We start from the raw sequence: 25854 nt of genomic DNA, 5'->3' as shown, positions 1-25854 counted from the left end.
TAAACTTACTATTGTTTGTTATTTAGACTAATTAATAAATTCATCAATAGTTTGAAAAATAATTTTTTTTAATCAAGGATTTGAAAATTGAGATGAGACATATACATAAATATAACAATAATTTAATTAAATTCAATACTGAATTGATGAGTTTATTTTTGTACGAAACACAAAAGACATTTTTCAATAAATTTCCAGTATTGACATATAAAATAATTTTCTAATAATAATTAAATTTTAATTATTTCGAACTATAGCTGCCAGAAAAAAATTCCATGGATCCACCGAGTGCTCATTGAAAATGTTGTTTTTTACCAAAACTTTTAGCTGATTGAAGCGTGACTAGAAGAAACTGAGTATTGATTTACAAGCAACAGAAAAAGTGAAATTTTAACTTTTTTAAAACACTTTTTTCCCTTTTCTTTTTACTCATGAATCAGGTAACTTTTTTATTGCCCCTTTGTTGTATACTGTCTGCGTATTCGACTCCGAGAAATACTGACAAAGGGTGCGGTGAAAGTAACATTGGATGATACGAGGGTTGTATATTATCAGGAAAAAGTAAGAAAGTAAGTAGATTGTAACTTTCTAATTCTTCTTGATGTTCGTTTTCCTTTGGATACCAGCCAAATCCGTTTTTGTAAATTTCTTCATTTTTTCATTAAACATGAGTTCGAAAAAAATAACCGTCAAATCATTAGAGCAGGCATTACTCTGTACCGCACTAATTTAAATAAAAAAAAAAAAAAAAAAAAAATTTGAATAAACTATTTTGGTATTTTTGAAGCAATAAATTTAAATAAACACTTGAAACCCATAAAAACACAACAATGAAATTAAAAAGTAATGACGATAAGGTAAAAAAGATTTATAACCTCAATTCGAGTTATAAAAGTGAAAAATAAACACGATAATAAAGAATAAAGCACACGGCAGTTAAATGGTAAAAAAAAGAGTGTAAAATTTTGACGAGCATCTAAGAAAACACGTGGATCGACAGGTCTACCGACCATATCTCGGATTTGGTTTGGTATGATGGCCCTGGCACGCGACAACGAGGTACGCCGTAGCGGCGCGTCATATGACCATAAAATAAACGTTTAGGGTAGCACACAGACGGCGGTAACCTGGCAGCACATAAACACTTATATAACGGCAATTAAACTGCTTTTAAGACCCATAAAATTGCAGTTTCAATAATCTCTGTGACAACACGATTCTAACTTGACCATCTTTTCGACCTCTGACGTAACTTTTTTTTTATCAATATTCAAGGCGAGTCTTCAGAAAATATTCAGAATTTACCGCCACATTGTGATGGCATTAAACTTATTATAGAGGAGAAGGGAGGGCGAAAAATGGGCCTTTAGACAAAAGGGCTTATATGTAGTATAAACGAAAGCCCACCCCCCCCACCCACAATCTAAAGTGTGTAGTCGAAATTAACATCAAATAACATTGAAACACCATAAATGAACTATAGATATTTAACACACCATGAAATGTCTTTTGAGTGACTACAAAAAAATTTGCTTGTCGCTATAGGACATGTTTCCATGCACATGAGGAACAGTTCTTGTACTCATATAGGAAGTGTTCCAATTCATCGTGGAAACGACCCCAATGTTTTTCCAACTGTTCCAGTTCTATGGATTCATTTTCCATAACATATAGAAATAAATACTTTCATAAACACATGCAAAAATTACTATGGACATAGTGAAATTCGTAATGGTAACAGTAATTTTTGCATGCATGTATTTCAATTTCCGTCAGGTGGCGAACATGATCCGACTTTACCATGACACCATAGCATTTTAAACAAGAACAATTTTTCCATGTATTTCAGTATAGATTTAATTCCTATGCATAGAAACCGTTTCTGTAATCTTCTATCTGAAAAAAAACCTTGTTTTTTTAAATCGAAACACAAAATTATTCCATTCTGATCATCAAAGCTATCTTTTATTTTATTTTTTTTTTTTTTCCATATAAATTTGATATTGCTGAAAATATATGTTGGTAGTTATATATTCCACATCTGTTTTGGAAGTCGCGCACGCCATTCTAAACAGCGTGATATAGATGCAATGAAGACCGTTGATTGGTTCCAGACGTTCTTGGATTGAACCGTATAACCCCTTGGACTATCAAGTAGTCAAGGGAAAAATATGAGATAGGTTGGCGGTGGAGGAAATAGACAATGGAACTCGAAGGCAGGAAACATGATAGAATTAGGGACGAACAAGACGAGTAGGATGAAATGGGATAATATGAGAGACGTCACTGCAGGACGCGCGGCAACCATCATCGAATGCTAATGAGGGGATGTTGGCTCAGAGGCGGAGAATATGGTCGTGCACTGGCGTTGGATCGGTCTGATTATAAATTATGCATTACCTCGCCATTTCTAGCCCACGTACGCCAACAAAAATCCGGACGGACATTTCTATCTATAAAATTACCTACTATTTCTTTACTTAAGCTTTCAGTTATATTTTTTGACAAATCAGCATTTTACCATCTGTATAAATTCCAGCCTTTGGACAAGATAAATTTTAATCATTCAGAGATTAATTAAAATCCTCGATTAACAAAATATAACAAAGTCAATGAACAATATTTGGATTTTAAGACAAAGCATCAACGCCGGGAAAGGTCTTCTGTTCCCTTTTTTCAAAGAAAATGAAAAAAATTTGTTTTTTTTTAGCAACAGAATAAAAAAAAAGAAAAAACGATTGACTCTGTGGGCTAATGCAGAAACCCCGCTATTTTCGAGCTCAAGGAGTGCAAATTCATCTTTCAGGAAAATTTTTTTTCAAGAACTGAAAAACTTTTGGCTTTCCTATGGATTGCAAAAAATATTCCTGAGCGAAGATAAGTTTTTTCCGTACGTGAAAAAGATAAGTAGATTTTTTTAAAATCTTCGATCACTTAAAAACGAGGTTATCGCTTATGTTTTGGATTCATACATAGCAATGATAAAAGGATTGATTTTTTGTTATATTCTTTGATCCAACTTGTTATCCTTCACACCTTGTTTTTTTTCTCATTGTTATTTTCATTTTTTATTTTTTTTCAGGGTTCAATGTCAGCTGCCATTGATGGGTCCATAATTTATGAGCTGGTACTCATGACCATGACGACATATGTGATACTATAGTAATAACTCTAGAAAAGTTTTTGAGTAACACAATCTTTGAAAAGATAATAACGTCTTGCAAAAACATGCCGTGAAGACTATTTTGCAAAAAAATGTCATGGCAAAATTCTGGAAAATGTTATTTTCCCATATTTCTAACCCAGTCTTTAAATAGATAATAATGGTTTTGCAAAAACATGCCGTGAAGACTATTTTGGAAAAACATGTAATGGCAAAATTTTGGAAAATGTTATTTTGGCCATATATCTAACCCAGTCTTTGAATAGATAATAATAGTTTTGCAAAAACATGTAGTGAATACTATTTTGCAAAAAAATGTCATGGCAAAATTCTGGAAAATGTTATTTTCCCATATTTCTAACCCAGTCTTTGAATAGATAATAATAGTTTCGCAAAAACATGCCGTGAAGACTATTTTGGAAAAACATGTAATGGCAAAATTTTTGAAAATGTTATTTTGGCCATATATCTAACCCAGTCTTTGAATAGATAATAATAGTTTTGCAAAAAACATGTAGTGAATACTATTTTGCAAAAACATTGTCATGGCAAAATTTTAAAAAATGTTATTTTGGCCATATTTCTAACCCAGTCTTTGAATAGATAATAATAGTTTCGCAAAAACATGCCGTGAAGACTATTTTGGAAAGACATGTAATGGCAAAATTTTGGAAAGTGTTATTTTGCCCATGTTTTTTGTACAAAAGCGACTGTTAGTACACAGAAAACAAGATTTCTTGGCGCCAAAAAATGCTTTTTCTCAGTGTAGCTGTTCATAGGTTCATTGAATTTATCATAATAATAGGTTAAAGTTTGATGATTTAAGATTTTATGAATTATAAAGTAGTCTACTATACTCTGATATCATCCAGTTTTTATAACTCTAAGTACAATAAGCTCAGGATTAGCTGAGACTTTCGTTCGTGAATCCGAGAAAAATAATTCAACTAGAGAGAAATATATTCTGAGGTTTCCTCTTGATAACAGGAACCTCAATGAGATTCCAGACGTGTTGTGATTTTGAACAAAGAGACCGGAAAAAAGAGTAGCAAAGATGGCCACAAACAAAATAAAAAGACAATGTCGAGTATACTTTTTTCATTAGTACAAAAGAAAAAAAAACCCAACTTACAGCCAAAAATGAGCGAGATAAAATGAAATAAAAATAAATGCGGTGCAGACACAAATGTATTTAATAGATAAAATAAAAAGTTAATGGAAAACGTCACAAAGTAAACGATGCCGCAGACAATTTATGTTATACATAATTGTATAACTACATACTTTAAATAATTAATCGCGATAAAAGTAATGAATATCATTATATAAACACCTAAATTGACTCATTTCGTCTGATGGGCATGATTCATTTTTTTTTTTTCTACCGGATAATTGCGTCGATTTCTCTACTCATTAGCTCATAAATATTCAAATTTATAAACTTAATTTTTATTTACACACAAATATAAACTTGTTACTGCGAAAATTATTGCAAACTTTATGATTTTATTATTTAAATTATAATGACCAAAGAGACGTAAGCTTCCAAAAGTACGAAATTGCCTTCAGATTCTATCATAAAATATGTCGGACTTATATGTATATATATTTTCAAGTCTCTAGAGGCCTACTACTCAAGATCGGTTTAAAAGGATCGAGTGTTGTCTATGTATCTATAGGTGTAAGTTTCCAAGTGTAATGATTTTATGAGTCCACAGAGCTTGTTTCTAGACTCAACTCTTGTCATTACAACTTGAAGCTCTCCTTAAAATAATTTTATTAGTATATTTACTATATCTGATAAATCTATTCATAAACAGTTTGGGAAAAACTAAAAAACTTTTCTAGAAAATTTCATATTATTTGCTATAAAATTTTTAAGTCTCTCAACTTCTGTATATATCAATGTTCTTTTTATTACTAAATAGTTATCTTATCATAAATAAAAATATATGTTCGATACTATATAAATTGAATTGCAACTCTATTTTATTCAAACGTAAAATAAAATATTACTGATTGATTACACAGAAAAAGAGATTTCCTGGCGCTAAAAATTTTTACTCGTCCTAATAAATTTTTACTTCACTCAATAATTTTTTTGTATTATTAATTGAAAACGAAAATTTTCTTAAGGCGAGATAAATTTTTTGAGGCGGGAACAAATTTTTCGCGCCAAGAAAATTTTAATTTCCAATTCATAATTCAAAATTTTTTTTGTGCACAGCAAAATTTTTTTTTACAACTACAGTTTTTAGTGAATGAAAAAAGTGTTTTTTTTTCAAAGTCAAAACTGTTCATTACTTTTGTCACGAAGGTAATGAGCAAATCATTTAATACCATCAGTATACTTTTTTCGCATGCCACAAAGTAATTTTAAAAAATATAAATTTAACACCAATGTGGTTATAAATGATCTATATCTGAATATAGCTGCATTATTTTCATGAAAAATATATATTTCTGTCGTCAATGTAATAATTTTACTCGAAATACCCTCGAGACATAATTAAACATATGTTGATAATTAGATTATGCCATGGATAGTTAAGATTATATATAATTAGAGCTGATTACAGTATAATGTAAATATATTTTGTCGTCTGAAATTATATCCGTGTTATAAATACTCTAGGGTAATATGTAACCATTGTAATTATCCATATCATATTATGTACTTCATTTACTCGAGATATATGTCTTATATATAAACAATAATGTGTTTGCTATTCACTTCAAGATTTCTCATTAATTGATTAATATACTCACTATTTTCGATCATTTTGGTTCGAACTGAAGGTTACGATTGACCAAATTTTGCTTTTAAAAGAAAATTTTTGATACTTATTCTTTTCTTCAAAAATATTTTTTTAAATTTCTGATTGTAATAAGTATTTTTCAAAAATTTTCTACCAGTTTGAATTCGAAGAATGAGGAAGTGACAAATGTACTATTTTACTCACCACACACGACCCGGTCGAATGGACTCATCCAATCTGAAAATATTAAAAAAATATTATTATTCAAAATTCAATTGTTTGAAAACTAAATAGGCAAGTAAGCATTGCAATTCATAAACAAGCAGAAGCGGTGGAAAAAAGCTTGGAAATTTGTGAGCAATAACTAGACTAGAGCTGGTATAAGTGACCTACGGCAATGCTGTCAAGTCCTGAATAATAAACAAAAAGTCATGACTGCATACTAGTTGTCTCTAATAGAAAAGTAAAAGTATGTAAATGCCTTCATAAATAGGTTTTGTTATTTTGTTGTTGTAACCAAAAACAATTCATTTCTGCGAAAACAAAGTATATATGAATCTTTTGTTTGAAAAATCCAAAGTTCAGTTTTTGCCCGAATGGCATTTTTAACATTTTCGGGTTCTTTTCATATCATTCTATCAAAAATAAGAAACAACGAGTAGAAAATAAGACAGGATTTTAAATTTCTGATCTAAGACTTACCCGGTCAAAAAATTTGATTGAATATTAATCTTAGACTGTATTTGGACAATTGGCCTGTTTTCAAACCAATTGATGTCTTTAATCTTTTGTAAAAAGTTTAAGCTGCTTTTGATCTACAGATGATCAAAAATAGGCTGAATAAAAATAATAGACAGGAAAAGTTTGATTTTGTTTTGGAGAAAAATAAACATTTTGAGAACCAAACTCTGACTTTGATCTAGAAGCAACCGAAATCAGACTAAAAATGATTGAAAACGTGCCTAAAAATAGTCGAAATAAATAATAGTCCGGGCAAAACTCCATTAATTAAATATTAATTTGAATTAGTGACATATTTTTTCCACTAATAAACAGAAAGAATAGTCACCATTTTCACTATTTCAAATTTCGAAGAGTAAATTAATGTTTTTGGACTTCTTTGTGAACTTTTCTTGACTCTTTATTAAAAATGATGAGTTTCATTATTTTTTTTCAGTGCAAAATACGGCCAGAAAGCTGAAAGAGTTCATGGCTGTGTCACGTTTTGAAGTTTAGAATAATCAACAATTTTTTGACTCTTTTTCATCAATTTTTTTTCCGCATCAAATAAAAAGTAAAATTGAATTAAAATAACTCGATATTCTTATTTGACTTGAAACAGATCAAATTTTTCGACCCGGGCAAAGTTTGAAAAAACTATCCATTGAAACTGCAATGTACATTAATATAAGTTTAGTACCCATGATTAATTTTTAAAACAATAATGTTTTGTTCATTTCTATACCAGAAAAAAAATTTTTGAATAAAAACATACTGAGATATTCTATATAATCAGTTTATTTTTGACGCAAGTCAAATTGTAATAAAAATATACAGATAATGCAATAATTAATAAAATGATAACTGTGATAATGATAATAAAAGTGAACGCTTACAATAATTTAATTCATTAAAATTCAAAAATTTAAAAATAACTCTAGTACCCCTGCAAGTTATTTGTATGAATATTTCCATTTCATAGATCATGTGAGCTAAAAATACTCTATGACGTAAAGATGCATTAATTTTTTTAAAAATGAATAATTTTTTACTGCACAGTCAATTTATCATATTGTTTTGCCTACAACTCATTGTTATTTTTGACTTTGGTTTTCATTTTATCATTTACTTAATCTCCCAAAATTGTGTGATGAACATCAGAATAATCAACAGCTTATTTATATCTGTCTACTAGTACGTTTATGTATCAGTTGTAAAATTAAAAATGCTGTTATGTTCATTATAATAATGATTGTTTATTCCAATCCGTTTATGTTGACCTTGACATTGATCACAACTTTGGTGATTAATTGATTTCATTCGGAGTTTTTTTTTAAACACTACAGATTTCAGATTGGGATTCATTTTTCTGACGTCATCGGTTCAGTACCGGAGTCGAAAAAAAGTTTGATATGTATATCATATTTATATTAAGAAGTTATTAATAAACGGATCTTTCTTACGCAGTTATCAGTTAGAAAATATAGATAAGAATTTAATATCTTCTGATTGCTTATTGTCAGCATAATGACTCAAAGTTTGATTGTCAATTAATGGGACATATATAGAGTAACAAGGGATGAAATAAGACGATTTCAGAAGAGGGTGAGATGACTGCCCGAGCCGAAGAAAATTTCGGTTCATACGAAGTCTGAAATTGTGTTTTGTTTCTTATTATGCGCTCTATTGTATATTACCTGCACTGGAACTTAAAAATCGGAGTCAGTTAAAACAAGAAAATTTCCTAGCAGTAGCGCATGTGGAAATTTAATAATTAATTCGATTGATTAGAATCTCATGAGTATTTTTAGGTTTATAAGAAACAAATTCCATTCTGTGAAAGTTGAATTGAGGTAATGAAGCCATTTTGTGGGTAGAAATTAGACTTTTTCTGTGCTAGGGACAAAATCAATGATTTTCTCATTCGCTAAATTGCATTGGTCGAAAATTGGCTCGTTTTGATCCGCTACCTGGGTTGAAAAATTGATCTGATTATAATCTATTTAGGCTGTATTTGAACTAATTGGTCTGTTTTTGAACAAGTCGCTGTATTTAATCGTTTACATGAAATTTATCTGTTTTTGATCCAAAGGAAATCATAAGTAGACTTAAAATAATAGTTAGGAAAAGTCTGATTTTGATCAAGATGCGACCAAGACCAGACTAAAAATTCAGACAAGTCTGAAAACAGTCTACATAAGGAACAGTCTGGAAAAACTCGTTCAAGTTCCATATGTTAATTGAGTACAAATAAAAAGTAAAATTGAATAAAAATAACTTAAAATTCTTATTTGATTTGAAACAGATCAAATTTTTCAGGCTGGGTAAACGGACATGGAAAAAAAGAACATATATCTCGATAATTTCCAAATTAAGAATTCAGTAACAATCAATTATATCATGAATATGTTATTTCATGATCTATATTTATCAGACGTGTGTGAATCGCGTTCTAATCGAATCAAATAATTCAAATTTTCAAATTATTCGTCAATTTTTGAATTATCCAAAAGTTTTCTAACCATTAGATTCGAACCGAGAAAATTTTTATCAGCTGAAGTATTCAATGTTTATTTAAGGAGATCTCAGTTTTATAAAGTAACTAAAAGTGATTATTTCATAGATTTGTGTCTGAGCTCTACAGTACTACAACATCTCCTTAGCTACATACATATTCGTCTTGGACATATGCATCTTTGCTTATTTTATTCGTCACACACATCTTAAAATTTTAATTAATTTAAAGCTATTCGCAACAAGACTATTTTATAAATAATTTGCAATCCTCGCATAAATATTTTTAAAAAAAGTTTTTAAATTAGATCATCTTATGAGGAAGTCACCTAAAAAATGGCTTTTTATTTTCAAACTGACTGGACTGTAGAATCATTTCATGGTATTAAAAACCTATTCTTCATTTTTATTAAATATGATAAATTTCAAATAAGAAAACCTATTTCCTACAATTTTTGCATGTCCACATTGCCTCCCAAAATTTCATAACATGATCAACTACTTCATAAAATACAATAATCATACTTACACACACACACTATGAAACCGAAATGTGACTGAGGGTCTTAGGTAGTTCGAAAATTTTTTTTGGTAGTTTAGGGTTAAGCAAAGGTTGTAAAAATGAGAAAATTCGTAATAATGAGAGGCTGAAACTTAAAGAGGTACTCTATTTAGTTCTGCCGAAAATTTGAATTATTGGAAAAAATATCACAATTTTAAATCATTCAGAAGGAAATTTTTGAATTATTTGTAAATTCGAATTATTCGCAAATCCAAATATTTGTTAAAAATTAATAATGATCAAAAATGCAAATATCAATGATAAGAACAAATAGTAGATTTGACTTAACTTGAAAATGGTGCCTTAGAAATTTATCCAAGTGAAAGAATAATTTTTTAATACGTAAGATAATAATTGTCTTTTTACGATGAGAAACTTGGTTTCTTTCTACAATTATTTCATCCGAGAATCGTGAAGACTTGAAGGAGATGTAATCTCTAATTACTCAACTTCTATACTAGAACTGCTTATCATTGATATTATCGTTATTATTTTAATAGTTATTTTGATGATTATTGTTATGTACTTATATATTTATTGCCGTAGACTACATATCATTTTAATGGACTGAAATTATTCTTTAAGTTGAACAAAAGTTAAGTGGATGAAAGATGTATAAGCATTCAGAGAAGATAAATTCTGTTTCAAAGATTCCACACAAAGAAAATATATTCTCAATATTTTATGCGAAGCTAACAGTCATGAAAAGCAAATTACCGTCGTTTAATGAGTTTATATTTTTCCTGTTTGTTTCAATTTTCAACAATTTCTCTACTAAAACGGCATAATAGAAGCTAATCAAACTTGTAATTACATAAAATTGCTCTTTGCGTGCATAATGATGGCATCAAAAATGAATCCTTGAATTAAGGGAGGAAGGGGGGCAAAATAATTCACTTTGATCATAAAAAAAAATTATTCGAGTCCCTAAAAACTGTATTTCCTTAAGTACCCCCCCTCCCCCTAATCTAATAATAATCTAATTAAATACCACTGATAATTGCGTTAGTAACCAGTAGATGGTAGACATAACTTTCGCATAATTATCGTTTAATTATAAAATTTTATTTCATATATCAGCTCATCTATTTATAAATAGAAGTCATTAATTAGCAGATATTATTATCACTGGTTCGTTAACATTTTCAACTTAATTAGTTCATCGCATTCGTGAGCGTATTCAAAAGTAAATAAAACATTTAATAAATTAAGCCCCGATATTGAACAATAATAATAATAATTGATTTGAATGTATAATAAAAATAGTATTCTTTAAGAACATTAATGATCAATATGTTTTCCAAGTTTATAGCTTACAGTATTAATGGCTACGAAGCTTCAGGCCAAGTAGCGACGGCCGACGGAAAGTTCAGTTGGCCTTAGGTAGCATTTGCTCAATGAAAAAACGCTATAGCATATGAATAACAATCAATGAAATTTCGAGTTGCAATAATGAATTTGAAATGTGGGCAAGCTGAATAAACAACCGGGTGCAGTGATCGGATTATTAGCTGATGCATTGCATGCTGATATAAATAGTTGTAAAGACGGAGTATATCTAAATGCTGCTCACCTGTGATAGACATCCAAGGATATCTAGGAATGTCGGGTATTCCCGGTTGTCCAGGAGTGGGTTGCTGGCAGGATGTCAGTGGATCGACCACGGACGCTGCGGCGGCTTGATGGTAGAATTGGGCCGCTGCTGCCATAGAAGCTGAAGCCGCGGATACTGCCGATGAAGAAGGTGATGATGAAACGAGACCACTGGAAGTCGCACCATTCTGATGATGATGACTTAGGTTGTAATTGACTATAGGATCTGTAGAACTAGGCGCAACGTTCCCTGTGAGACTGGCTGTGTATCGACATGATTTGTCGCCATTAGCAGCATCAACAGCAGCAGCTGCTGCCAATGCGGCGCTAGAAGCTACGGATGAGCCAAATCCAGGGACCATGGAGGAGGTTGCACCAAAAGCTGCTGCTGCAACTGCTTGTTGCTGCTGATGATGATGATGGACCGCGGCTGCGGATACGTAAGGGTACATACTAGATGCAGTTCTTGCCGCCGGGGATGTAGAGGCAGAACTTCCTGAATGCTGTGGACTAGAGCCTGTTGGTGAGGGTGAACTGTGATGTGCGTAATTGACAGCAGCTGCGGCTGCTGCCGATAGGCTCGACTCTAGGCTCGCGGTAGATGAACCACCTGAGCAAGTCTGAAGGGAATTCGAATTAGAAGTGGCAAATAACTGTTGATGATGAAATTGCTGGTGATACTTAGGTAGCATACTATCGATTATGAACTTAGAACTCATCGCTGCGCAAGCGAATCCAGCACCCGATGCAGGGCAGTCAACATCTGCCCTGGGCATTATCTGAACCCATCATCCTAACTTGCAAAACGCCAATAACCTTTTATTCCAACTCAAAGCATACTAATTTCATTGAATATGCCTATTTTGTGTCACTTTTTGATCAAAATTCACAAAACGTGTCCTTTTTACAATCTGCGATATGTTTTCATGCGTTTGCTGGGATCCCCCTTCTCCTGGTAATGCCGCACACCCTTCCCCGCTCAAACTCTCTTTATCGGTACTTTATCCTCACTTTTATTAGCACTTATGCAACAGGGCACATAACACATCATGCTAAAACAGTAACAGCTTTTAGCCCAAGTTTCAAACAAACGCGTTTACGAAAGTTACTCAATATTAGGCCTAAAAACAGACTAGAAATAATCACACCCTGTTCTTCTACTAAATCACTTTTACAAATGCGTCCTCTTCTTGGACGTTATCTTACTAAACAAAACACTGGGCACAATTACGGTCACATAAAACAAATAATTTGTTATGTTGTTATTAATGATAAATATTTAAATGCACGAGAACGTCAACAACAGTTAAAGGATCCGTCCACAGCTGTCGATAAAAACCCGCAGGAATTGGGCTGTAAGGCGCGGGAGAATGGGAGATCACGGCTTGTCAGGTGTTAGATGCCGTTTCTTGCGTACTTCTCGGATAGTCGACGAATCCTTTATGGGCCATGCATGAAGGTACTATAGCCCCCTATCCAGAACACCGCGTACTACACTACAGCCAGCTAAATGTAACCCCTTACAATAATGGCGCCGCTTGTCTCTTGCAGCCCCTCTCCTTGGAGCAGCACAGCTGGTAAACAGAACGGACCAATCGGTGCATGACCTTACGACCAGGGGACCAATCCCGAGCCGGCTAGGCGCGCCAAGATGAATGGGTTTCTACTGCTGTTCTGTCTCTCTCCCACTCACACTTCCACGGAGCTTCAATCCTTCGCTCTCGGTCTCACTCTCGCTGGATGCTTCTCTACTGTCACACGTTCACTTGGCTCTCAGTTGCCGCCACCACCAGCATCTCCGTTGCTCCTGCTTTCACTGCTGCTGTCACCGTGTGGTACTGGTGTGGCGCTGCTAGCTAACCACTACTGACTACTGCTATCATTATCTCTGTCTTTGTCTCCTCTCGCGTTATACTGCAGTACACTCATTCTTGGCACATTGTTACGCCATGCGTTTTCTACTGCTCTGAGGCTCTAAGCTTCGGATTATCATCACGACCACGTTATTCCAAGAATGACAAGGTCTTTCGAATTACTGCCCATGATGAATTTAACTGTCTTCAAAACTACAGTTGCGATGGTCTATTTGACGTTTGAAGTTGATACATACAAGTTTACGTTTAGAGTCTTTAATAATATATTGTCACGTACGTTCTTGAACATTGAGTTCTCTGACATGCTACAGTTCAAATGCTAGAACGGCTGGACCATTAAAAATTATTTTCTTAACGATATTGTCTTTTTGTTTCGAAACGTTAATTATTTATTACTTTTATTTGCCCTTCAATTTTGCATTATTATTACTCTGGTAGAAGAGGGGGCAAAACGGGACCTTTTCTGGGGGTGCCCATTTTGCCCACGAAAATAAAAATTTTTTTTAACGGCAGCTGAAAATTTTTCTATTCACTTTGAATGCCATTAAAAAAAAAGATTTAATTGTTCAAATCCTCCTCCCTCTCAACTTTAGTATAAAAAAAAATCATGAGTTTGTGTTCTCTATGAACTCGATGGATAGAGGGCTCTCGTTGAATCTTAAGCCTCTTCTCTTCTTCTTCTTGTTTTTTATGACTTGTTTCTTTCCAGCTTTTACTCACACCGTCGGCTTTCTGTTAATCTTGAATACCATATGGGTACCCTGATCTCATCATTCCAGTACACATTTGCCACTTGACATTCGTTTTAAAAAGATTTTTCAATAATATATTGCTCGTTAAATTTTTTCAAAATTGTAATTGAGAAATTTTTCACTTATATATTTATTATAATATTATTTATTAATAATTTTTTTTTTTTTATTTAATAATCTCAAGCATAGGGAGCCTTTTAACAGAATAAAATTGTGATAAATTAATCTTTGGCTTAACTTTTCATGTCATATTTTTCAAAGAGAAAAAAATTTGCATGAGGAGCATATCTCTTAGATACTTTAAGTGGCTCTCGAAAAATGCTGAACCCGTCGTTCCCAAAATATTGAAGACACTCTTTCTCATTCCCCCCACCACGACTTTCCCCGTCTTTGAATTTTCGTATTGAGAAGGGAAGAGCGTGAATGAAAAGATATAGATAAAAAAAGTAATAAAAAAAAAAAATAGAAAAGAACGTGCCAAGCATTCTTCATTCTGTATATAAGAATGGAGGGTAGAAAAATCTTTTTTCGAGTTAAAAATGCTGAGATCGTAATAGTCCAGTACTTAATAACTTGACGAATATTCCGTGATTATTGGAGAATTTATTAATTTTTTTAGGTATCTGGATATTTGAGTAATTTCGGTAAAAATTTAATAAAGGAAATTAAATGTTTAATAAATATGTAACCGGAAAAAACCATATTTTAGGTCCTAGTTTAAGTGCAATAATATATTATATCGAAATTTAAATTTTGGTGTAGGGAAGACCAGGGTACAATGGCCCACTTGGGGCATAACAACTGACCTCCAAAACTCGATGACAAAAAAAAAATTTTCACAAAATTTATACCCAGAGGAAAAAGATTTCTTGGCACTAAAAAAAATTTCTTGGCTCAAGAAAATTTTTTTTGGCCTAAGGAAACTCTTCTCACTTCAAAAAAATTATCTTGGCTCCAGAAAATTTTTCTTACCCCAAGAAAATTTTTTCTTGGCTCGAGAAAATCGTATCTTAGCTCAAGAAAATTTGTCTTACCTCAAGAAAATTCTATCTTGACTCAAAAAAATTTTTCTCATTTTAAGAAAATTCTTCTTACTTCAAAAAAACTATTTCTTGGCTCAAGAAAAATTTATCTTGACTCAAGAAAATTTTCATTTCCAATTCATACTACAAAAATTTCTTAGAGCAAGTAAAAATTTTCTTGGGGCGATTAAAAATTTTTTGCACAAAGAAACTTTTTTTTGTGTAGCTTATTAAGGATTTAATGTAAAAATAGAGTATCCGGGGTAAAATAATACACCTAGAAAATATGAAAATAACTATTTTTTTTTTTTTTTATTATTGTTAACAGTGTATAGCATATTTATGCCTTTTACACTTCTTGCCTTTAATCGCAATCGCTACCTTTTTCTATTCCCTCCTCTTTTTCATGCGGCTGTGGACCGACTTGTGCTTCTGTACTGCATCATTACGTGATGCCCTATACCCCACCTTTTTGCCGTGGGAGTATAGCGGCAAAGGGAAACCACAGAGAAAACCTTTTGCCAGTACAGCTGTCATTTTTCGGAGCAGGTGAAGTTCCAGTGATCGATAAAATTCCCATTTTACCGATCACTGGCTCTTCAGTCCGCGCCTAGCGCACAGAGACGTCCGATCAAGCTCAATGCATGGCTAAGCGGTCACCCAGCCAAACAGTAACCACGCTCGGTGCTGCTTAACTTTGATGATCGCCCGAGCCATACATGAACCGATCGGCTGCCTCTGCCCCTAATATGAAAATAACTATTTTTCGTAAAAAAAAATAATTTTTTTTGGAAAAGCTCATCATGCTGCAGAAAAAATTTTTTTGCAAAAAAAAAATATTAAAAATGATTAGGGATTCGTTTGATGAAAGTAAAATTGAAGTATGCAGTCAAAATTAACATCAGTTACAAAATAAAATTTTTGATTTGATTTTTATAAATTGGGCCATCGTAAATTAATTTTTTCGATACAAATCAAAACCATTTATGTTCGATGCTGAAAAGCCTGAATTATATCAAGGTAAATTTATATGTTAATCAAAAGAAAAAAAATAATTAATTGACGAAAAGTTTTCAAATTTTATTTTAAATAAATTTTCTAGGTCAGTTTCTATTTTTTTTTTTTATTTGATCCAATGTAATGTCAATTATAATTTCAATAAATTTCTAAAATTAATTTCTGAAATTGATAAATTATTTGTTAACTTATAAGGTTATCAATATTAATGAATATTTCAAGTTATTAATTATGAAAATTTTTGAATGCCCATCAATTAAATAAAAATAAAAAAATGTGAATATAAAAAAAAATCTTTTAAATCTTAAATATAAAATTATACTCATTACCATAATCAAGTTTATGATGATTTATAGTATTGTATAACTTTCAAAATTATTCTGTTCTTTAATCATGGCAACAGTAAAATCTCCTTAAATTTCTATAATATAAATTAGCATTGTATATATTATATTGAGGATTATCACGTAATTGCTCATAATTATGACTACTAAATATTCATTTATTAAAAACTCTAGTCAAATATACTTAAACTAAAAAAAAAAAAGCCTCTAGAGGTTTCTTATAGAATTAGACAATTTACAATGAATCATACAATGATTTGATTGTAACTTTTTAGTTATACAGTAAATATTCCAAATCTTAAGATGCCTTTTATTTTTTTTAATTTATGAGAAGACGATAATAAATTTATAGTTTTTAACTTTTCTTTGAACCGAATTTAATACTCTTAAGAAACTATACTTAAGAAACTAAACTATGAAAAGGGATAGTGGGCAAAGTGGGCGCCTGGGGGCAAGATGGGCTGATATTTATTTTTTACACAGAAAAAAAAGAAGCAAGAAAATGTTTTTACGCCTCAAGAAATTTTTATCTTGCCTGGAAAAAATATGTACTTGACTCAACAAAAGTGTTATCTTGCATCAAGAAAAATCTTTTCTTTCCTCAAGAAAATGAATGCTTTCTTGCTTCAAGAAAATGCTTTCTTGTCTCAAGAAATTGTTGTCTCGCTTCAATAAATTGTTATCTTGCCTAAAAAAAATGCTTTCTTGTCTCAAGAAATTATTTTCTTGTTTCAAGAGAATTTTTTTCTTCAATTCATAATGCAAAAATTTTTTCGAGACAAGTAAAACTTTTCTTGAGCAAAGTAAAAATTTTTTTGTGACAAGAATTTTTTTTCTGTATACTCTTGGCTCAAGAAAATATTCTTAATTCAAGGGACCCATTTTGCCCCACTCTCCCCTTCATAGACACAAAAAAAACATATTGAAACAGTATGACATCACTAACAGCACCACTGCTACACTTTGATGAAATATTGGCACTCACCGGTCTCGAATCGTCGATCTTTTCTGAAAAACAAAGAAAAAAATTTTATCAGAAAACGGTAACACATTTTTTAATTTTTTAAAATATAAAAAATTTTTAGAAATTATATTTTAACTACAGATAAAATTTTTGTTCTGATAAAATATCCATAAACTATATCTAATGAGTTGTTAATTGCTTTCAATAATTTCCATTAAAATTTTTTTGAAACATCGTTCATTTTCGTTCAATTCGTTCGACTTAACAATCTTTGATTTACTTATCTCGAATAAAAATACCTATGGCATAAGAAGAATGATTTCCAAGAAAATATACTGGAGCCTATTTAAGCATAAATGTATAAGCGTTATTTTCAGGTAGGCCTGTCCTTAAACTGTTATTATTTTTTCCTCACCAGGGAACCCTACGAGAATATCAAATGCCATTACTATGTCAAAATACTATCTTTGTATAGGATCCATAAAGATGGATGTACCACCTCTGGCCGGACGATCCGGCCACTGAAAATGAGACTTTCTTCGGCAGTTAATAACAAGACCGCCTTTAAACAAACCTCAATACGGTAACGAAGAAGAAAGAAAATATTCCCGTGTCCCTCGATCGTCACTCCTCTTTCACATGATCTATGTCCGTAAGAATAAACGCATAACGAAACAAAAGGGTTCTTCCACGGTTAAACAAGATAAAAGTATATCCGAGTAAGCCGACTTTTTTTATCCACATAAATAAAACGATATCTTGTTTTTTTATAATAGAACCTGGTCCGATTAAGCGAATAATTCTATCGAGTTGACACTTTACAACCAGACAACTTGAGCACTAGAGACTAGATGGCCACGATTTATTGTAATTTTTTTTTACCTTTGATTTTACTAACGTGTCATCATAACGGTATCCTTTTTTTTGTTATTGCAAAAATTTGAGTTGGAGCTAAATAGGCCACCGCCCAGTTGTAGAAAAAGAAAAGTGGGTAGAATACAGTTGATATTTAGATCTATCTTTTTGTTATCATTTCAAAAAGAAAATATGGTTTAGATCAATGATCATATGGATGAGGATAGAAATGTATGAGTGCAAGTGGATAAAATGTGCTTCGGGAAATCGTAGAAAAAAGATAGAGTGCAATGCCCTTAGGAATCCTTACTTATAGTCATCTATATCTACTGCACATAGAATGGTGGTCACGTATATACGAGACTGAAAATAGTGTAATAGATAGATCATTTCAAACTTTTTTTAGATAACTTCATTTTAATTATATCACAGAGATCATTTATCGACGAGAAAAATTTTCTGGTGCAAAAAATTTTTTCTTGCCTCAAGAAAACATGCTTTCTTTTTCCAAAAAACATGCTTCCTTTTATCAAAAAACATGCGTTCTTGCTTCCAAAAAACAGGCTTTCCACTTCATGAAAACATGCTTTCTTTTTTCAAAAAACATGCGTTCTTGCTTCCAAAAAACATGCTTTCCGGCTTCATGAAAACATGCTTTCTTTTTCAAAAAACATGCTTCCTTTTTTCAAAAAACAGGCTTTCCGCTTCATGAAAACATGCTTTCTTTTTCCAAAAAACATGCGTTCTTGCTTCAAAAAAACATGCTTTCCGGCTTCATGAAAACATGCTTTCTTTTTCCAAAAAACATACTTCCTTTTATCGAAAAACATGCGTTCTTGCTTTCAAAAAACATGCTTTCCGGCTTCATGAAAACATGCTTTCTTCCTTCATGAAAAATGTTTTCATGACTCAAGAAAAATGTTTTCTTGTCTCAAAAACTTGATTGCTTGCATCAAGAAAAATCTTTTCTTGCTTCCAAAAAACATGCTTTCTTGCTCCATGAAAAGTGTTTTGTTGACTCAAGAAAAATTCTTTCTTGTCTCAAAAAATTGTTTTCTGCTTCAAAAAAATGTTTTCTGGTCTCAAAAAAATGTGTTCTTATTTCAATAGAAATTTTATTCTGTCTCAAGAAATATGTTTTCTTGTCTTTTAGGAAAAACGGCTTTTTTTCTCTGTGCTATCAGTAAATAAATTCAGAGTATGTTATCAGTAGAAATGGCACTTCATATAGATGCTATCGATTACTATATTTTCCAACGTGTACTCTAAAAATTTAGATGCTTACGATAAATATCCTTACAGTACTAATCTCGAGGTAATTCTTACTAAAAAATTTACTATAGAAACTATTTTTTGCAGTTGTCTTTTTTTTTCATATATTTTCAATCTTGATTGTGGTCTTATTTGGTCTCCAGTCTTCGCCTTGTAAATCTTCAAAAGCAAAACTACTTTTGGCTATCAGTGAACAAAATAAAAATGATACATTATAAAGCTTTGTTTTGCCAAATGAATCATAAACAATTGCAGGGGTATAAATTTATGTTGTAAAAAATAAAAATGAGTAAGGAAGTTATCTTTCAATTTATTTTAAGTAAAAAGGTAATTTTTTTTGTTGCTCTTTTGCTCAGATTAATATGATTGCTCATTCGAAATCAAGTGAGAATGCATTCATTTCTAAACGTAAACGTCGCAGAATATATAAGCTGCGGTCACCAGATCAAAGTCCAGATGTGAACTGATAGGCAGCCAGTTTTTTTACTGGAATTTCTTAAAGTCGGTTCTTCGTCACATACGCGCTTCCATATATATACACACACACAAAAAAAAACCTTTTACTACCCATGATAGCGAAAGGACAGAGAGAAATAAAAACAGGAATGGGCGGTGGTCCGAAGCTCCAGAAGACAAAAACATTTAACCAGCAAGGGAATGCCTAAACATCGAAAGAGACACCTAGTGCGCCATCTTCGAACAGATAACAAAAACCCTGACCCTCGTCATGTTTTCCCTCCTCTTGTTATTATTATTTTTATTATTATTTTCTTTTTGCGTGATTCGTAGCGAAGGTGTTCTTGTATCCCGATCGACAAACGACGAATTTTATGATCGGATACTTTAGTAGAATGCGAGTTGATATCGTTATTATATTATTATTCTTTCATGGCCTGCTACAACTTTAAATTAAACTCCTTCCCAATATGTTACTTGTAAATTTGAATTTTTATCATCAAATTACAAATTTTTAGAGCTACTCAATGGTTTATGGTATTTGTCATCAAAATGTCATAAAAATAAATGTAATATACCGGCTAATGTAGTGATTAAAAACTGGTAACGACAGCTTAATAAAATTATCATATTTACTCACCACTTTTATTTTTATTTTAACGACCGAATATGACTTTATTTAAATCGCTAGATTTTATGTCATGTTTTATTTCGAATATGTCACAATAAGCTAAACTATTTTAAAATTATTTCTCAATGAGTTACTGACCAATACAAAAACATAAAAAAGTATAAACATTTTTGAATTTTTTATATGTAAACACGATGATATTCATCTGAGTATTCAATTCAGAAAGAAGGGGTATGGAAGAATTCATGTTAGTTCTACTTTAGCGACTGAAAATCTTAAGACAGAAAACTGTGAAATACCTGAAGAGCAAACATTTGCATACTTGGTTGGTATCTTATCAACGACGATCGATATTTGTTCATATTAGGCGATAGTTTTATTTTTTCGGAAATGGAAAAATTATCACAGCTTTCGGTTTCAAAACAATTCGTTCCAAAAAGATTCAAAAACAGTTCGAGCTGCAAAACTTCTACATTGAGACAGATCAGAACTTCGAGTGGAACTTTTTTTGACCTTTTGTAATTTTGATAGTAAAAAAAAAGTTGAGCTTGTGTTGTATATCAGCAAATTTTGAGTAAAATAAAACGTTTTTAAAACTTAGTTCTGAAAATGTATTTTACCCTTGTTTCGAAAAAAGTTCCAAAACCTCTAATTTTAAACTTTACACAGTAAAAAATATTGTGTACTTGTATCGAAAACGGTTTGTGTTAAAAATTGTAGTGTGTTAAACTAACACAAAGTTTGTGTCACTTTATTTTGTAACATAAAAAATGTGTTATACACTCTTTATTAACACATTTTGTGTGTTACTGTGGAATTCTTCGCGCCCTCTTGTGGCGATATTTCAACATAATCTTTGTGTTAAAAGGGGGTTACACAAAGTTTGTGTCAAAATTTCAACACAAACTTCGTGTCAACTGTTTTTAACACACAAACTGTGTTGATTTTACACAATATTTTTTACTGCGTACATGAACATTTTTAATTCTTATAGGGTTATTGGTTTCTAATGAGAACTTTTTTGAAACGAGGGTAAAATGTAGTGTAGAAGTATGTTTTCGTATAGGACGACTTTTTTCAGGTTTCAGATCTCAGAATTTTTTTTTCGACCCTGATAAGTATCCATAATTTAATTGATAATAAATTCTTAATACAGATTTCAGTAAGGAACAAAAAAATCGAGTAATAGAATAGTGCGCAAATTTAAATGGGCGCTAAGTCCTCATATTTATAAGTAATAGACAATCGATGCATTTTTATGAAGCATTGTGAAGTCCTGTAGTAGGAAAAACCCAAAAAAGTCCCAAGAAAAATTTATTTTTCGAGTCCAGGCTCATATCAGGATAGATGAAGATGGGTGAAGATAAATGAGGATGAGCTTTCTATGGCTTAAAAGCATTTCGGGCTAATCAAAAATATCCAAAAATGCAAAAATTTAATTAATTTGAGCAATATTAAGCATTTCGGGCACAATATATTGTAATGGAATGGATTCAACAGGAAGAGGAAGGCAAAATGGGCCCCTCGAAATTTTTGTTGAAATTTTAATGTCTCAAAAACAAAGAACTCTTGCAAAGTATTTGAGATATTGGTTTACTTTCAACTGGTTTAGAGAAAAAAAAGTTCTGAACCTAAATTTGAAATGAACTTTTTGAAAAATTTATTGATTCGCATTCAAAATGGAATAAAATAATAATAATAATTATTATTATTATTATTATTATTATTATTATTATTATTATTATTATTATTATTATTGCCTTTATTTAGACCCAACAGCAAAAATTTTCCAATAACAGGGTCACTACATAGTTATACATGAAAAAAAAAATATACAAAGATGACTAAACTAAACTAAGTAAAGTATACAATAACTGATTGCTATAGAATACAATCAACTAAAAATATATAGAGAGTAAATTTAAGTTATAAATCATTAAGGTTGATTAAATTACTAGGTTTGAATGATATTAGGTGTACATATTTAATTATTTAACGTAAAGAGATCAGGATGGATGCAATCGTGCTAGCTGATAAACGCTGGTTATAACCTAATAAATCGAATAAACAATCAAAATTACTTAGAATAAAATTACATATGGGTGTAAGCCTATATAGCGGTGAGGACTGCGCAAAAGCCGATCTAGCTGTTGGAACATAAAACAGGTTCACAGACCTGGTGTTACATTAAGGTACATGAAACGGTAATAGAGCCAAAAAACGCATACAATAATCATAATCTCTGCAAATATTTTTAACAAATAAGATAGACACTAACATTCTCCTTTTCTCAAGTGTGAGCAGTTTTGCATCATTGCATAGTCCGAATAATACACAAAATTTAGTAAATTTCTTAGAGGTCCCATTTTGTCCTAAATTTTAACTTCTTATTTTTCGAGCATATTGATTACGAATACATGGCAAAAGATTAGAAAAAGTAAGAGAGCTAAAAAAGTCAAATATAAAACTTTTCTTCGGGAGGCCCATTTTGGCCCAAATTTAAAGATTTTTAATTTTCAACAGACCCCCCCCCCCCCCGGCCCTATATAGTTGATGGATAATACATGTCGCAGTTAATGTTTTTGAGATAGGGTTCGTAGTATAATGTTATGATAACTCTCGTAGATTTGAAGGGCACGTGACTATATCTTAGAACGTATATAGAATTGAAGATCCATCAGATGACAGTTCTGTGAGTGTCAGGCCACTTAACGGCATCGGCCGAGCGGATTTGTGACTCGATGCGTTTTATTGCTGCTTTATGCCGGTTTATTGCGCCATCAAAACATAAAATGCCAGCGGGAAGTGTGCACGCGTGGGTACACCTCAACTTTGCTCTTACCACTTATACCGCTCGCGTTCTTCAATTTTACGATGCTAAGCAACTTACTTTATACTTTTTTTTAAAAAAACATTCCATTATTATTGTTGATATTAAATTTCATTGTTTCAATAAGCGGTAACATCATGCCGAACATTTCAATTTAAATTGTTCTTGAGTTCAAATGAATTCGAATATTGTTTTGAAGAATAGGTTAGACAATTATTTAATCAAAACTATTGAAAATAATTATCAAGAGGTAAAAGAAACATAATTCGTTCAGCTGTATAACAAAAAAGCAAAGCAGCACGAAAAGAAGAAAATTGGAAAAATTGAATGTATGTCCAAAATTTATGACATTTTCAAAGGTGTGCCGTCAACTGATCCCAACAATTTTATAGCACGACAAGCGATCCGTATAAATTGATCCCACCGACATCTGATCTCATCAGCAATTGATCGTCAATGGATTTTTATTAACAACTAATTTACATAATTTAACTTTTTATATTTACAACAGTGAATTTTAATTACTCATGTCATAGTAATTAATTATTTTATGAATTTGTCAGTAGGATCAGTTGTTTGTGGGATACATTATTGTGAGATTACTTGTCTGGGATCAGTTATCATGGAACCACAGTTTCATACAAGACTTTTTTCATTTAAATTTTCATGCAACTAAAAGTAGATAAGAAACTGTAAAATTTGGTATCTATGATTGTAATTTCTCTGTTACGAGAAGTAGTCGCAATTATTACAGTGCAAACTGTAACACCTTTTTTTATGAGGGCCCTGTTTTTCCACTAAAAACTGTAGTTTTTCCACTGCTCTTTTTCGTGAGTTTATCGAAAAATGTAAGCGATGGTAGGTTGGATGAGATGGATATAACGCGAAAGGTTAGTACGGTTTGAGGGAACTGAGCTTTTCTGGAGAAATCAATAATGCCTGGCTGGTCTCAAGCTCCTTTCGCATCATAATAATATTTATTTTACAAATATGCTTTGTAATATTGGCAAAAACTTCTAACTTTCTTCTACGAAAATTCAAATTTTACAAAAAAAGAAGTTATTTATTTTAGACTCATTTTTGAAGATTGAATTTCTATCAGGCGGCGTTACATTATTTCGAAATGCATTTTTGGAAAAATGTTTTTTTTCTCGATACCTAATGAATTTTGAAGTATTTTTTAAGCTGAAGAATTTTAAGGTATCTTTTCTATAACTCATCGAAAAAAGAAAGCTTTTTTTCGATAATTTGGAAACTATTCGGCCGATTAATTATGAAATCTAATCAGGTCGAAAATTTGATAGTCGTCATTGACAGCCACAAAATTTGTTTCGATTTGTTAATTTTTTCTAGCATTGTAGTACTTTTTAAAAGTGAATTAGCGCAATTCACTAAAAGCGAATTAGTGAATATTCACTAATTATGAGCGATTGTCCTCCTGGTTCACAAAAAAACTAGATTTTGACGAAATTTTGCAAAATTGAAAATAAAGCAAGTCTACACGGAAAGAATTATCTAATAAATTTGACTCGTCAATTGTGAGTAAAATTGGTCCTCGATGAATAATTACTCTTCCGCTTCTAGATAGTGTTCAGCTATCGGGTAGAAAAACTCAATTTTGCGTAGTTTTTAAATAAAGAAGAGTAAAAAGTAAAACAAACGGAATCAGTTTTTGTTCTTTCCGTATTTGTTTTGTTTTTGGCCCAGTCTTACTCTAAATTGCAGGGTAAATTTTATCAAAAACTTCTCACGGTGTAGTTTAAGATCTTTCTTTAATAAATGGAAAACGTATTTTAAAATATGAAAACATATTTGGTTTTGACTGAATTGTCTGACTTGGTACCGATTTACGTCAAGTCAAATTAAAGTCTCGTTGCCTTGGATTTTACTTAATTGAATTAAATTTTTAAGTTAAAAAAGTCATATTGAAATAACAAAAAGAAGTGTAACCAAAATCAAGTTAATTAAGTCAAAAGTAAGTCAAATAGATGTTCCTGAAAATCGGAACGTTTTTTGTGCAACTTAAAAAAAAAATTGGAAAGTAAAAAATCTACTGAACGACTAGATTTCTGAAATGTTTCGCATATAGATAGTGACAGGTCAGCCGAAAATCTTCAGCCACCCCCAACCACTGGAACTACCCCTTAAGTCGCCTTCAAGCAGTCGAATTATATAAATTTTTTTCATTTTCGTTGCACGAAAAACGTTTCGATTTTCAGGTAAATGTCAAATAGGTCCAAAAAAGTCTAAATCAAATTATTTTTTTTGGAATGTGGTATACAACTATCACTCTGAATTAGTGAATACGGTTTGAGTGAGAAACTAATACAACCGGGAAAGAAACAACTTTTTGTCCCTCAGAGAGTAAATTGATAATTTTCAACTCGTCAAATGCTGTTCGTGTAACATTGCCTTATTTCGATTGGCCAAACAGACATAAAAACTCGTAGTTCCGATGCTGATAATATGAAAAATTATATATTAAACATAGCTACACAAAACATGAATTATGCCTACTGTTAAGCA

At 31.6% G+C, this 25854-nt stretch overlaps 2 protein-coding genes across 7 annotated transcripts in view; both read right to left on the bottom strand.

Annotated features, from left to right (window-relative positions):
- LOC130668592 (homeobox protein abdominal-A homolog) overlaps nt 1-13441 on the bottom strand; it is a 43218-nt gene extending 29777 nt beyond the window's left edge. For both annotated transcript variants that reach the window (XM_057470952.1, XM_057470953.1), the window contains exons 1-2: nt 11292-13441; nt 6127-6159 (exon numbers count right to left, since the gene is read on the bottom strand). In XM_057470952.1, coding sequence (XP_057326935.1) covers nt 6127-6159; nt 11292-12087 — 829 coding nt within the window. In that variant the 5' untranslated portion in view covers nt 12088-13441. The remainder of the gene's footprint in view (nt 1-6126; nt 6160-11291) is intronic.
- LOC130668593 (homeotic protein ultrabithorax) overlaps nt 1-25854 on the bottom strand; it is a 639564-nt gene that overhangs the window by 468609 nt on the left and 145101 nt on the right. For all 5 annotated transcript variants that reach the window (XR_008990046.1, XR_008990044.1, XR_008990048.1 and 2 more), the window contains exon 4: nt 17306-17328. The gene's annotated coding sequence lies outside the window, so the exon portion shown is untranslated. The remainder of the gene's footprint in view (nt 1-17305; nt 17329-25854) is intronic.

The sequence above is a fragment of the Microplitis mediator genome, chromosome 5 (assembly GCF_029852145.1).
Source record: "Microplitis mediator isolate UGA2020A chromosome 5, iyMicMedi2.1, whole genome shotgun sequence".
In the NCBI taxonomy this organism is placed as follows: Eukaryota; Metazoa; Arthropoda; class Insecta; order Hymenoptera; family Braconidae; genus Microplitis; species Microplitis mediator.
This window is presented reverse-complemented; position numbering and strand designations above follow the sequence as displayed.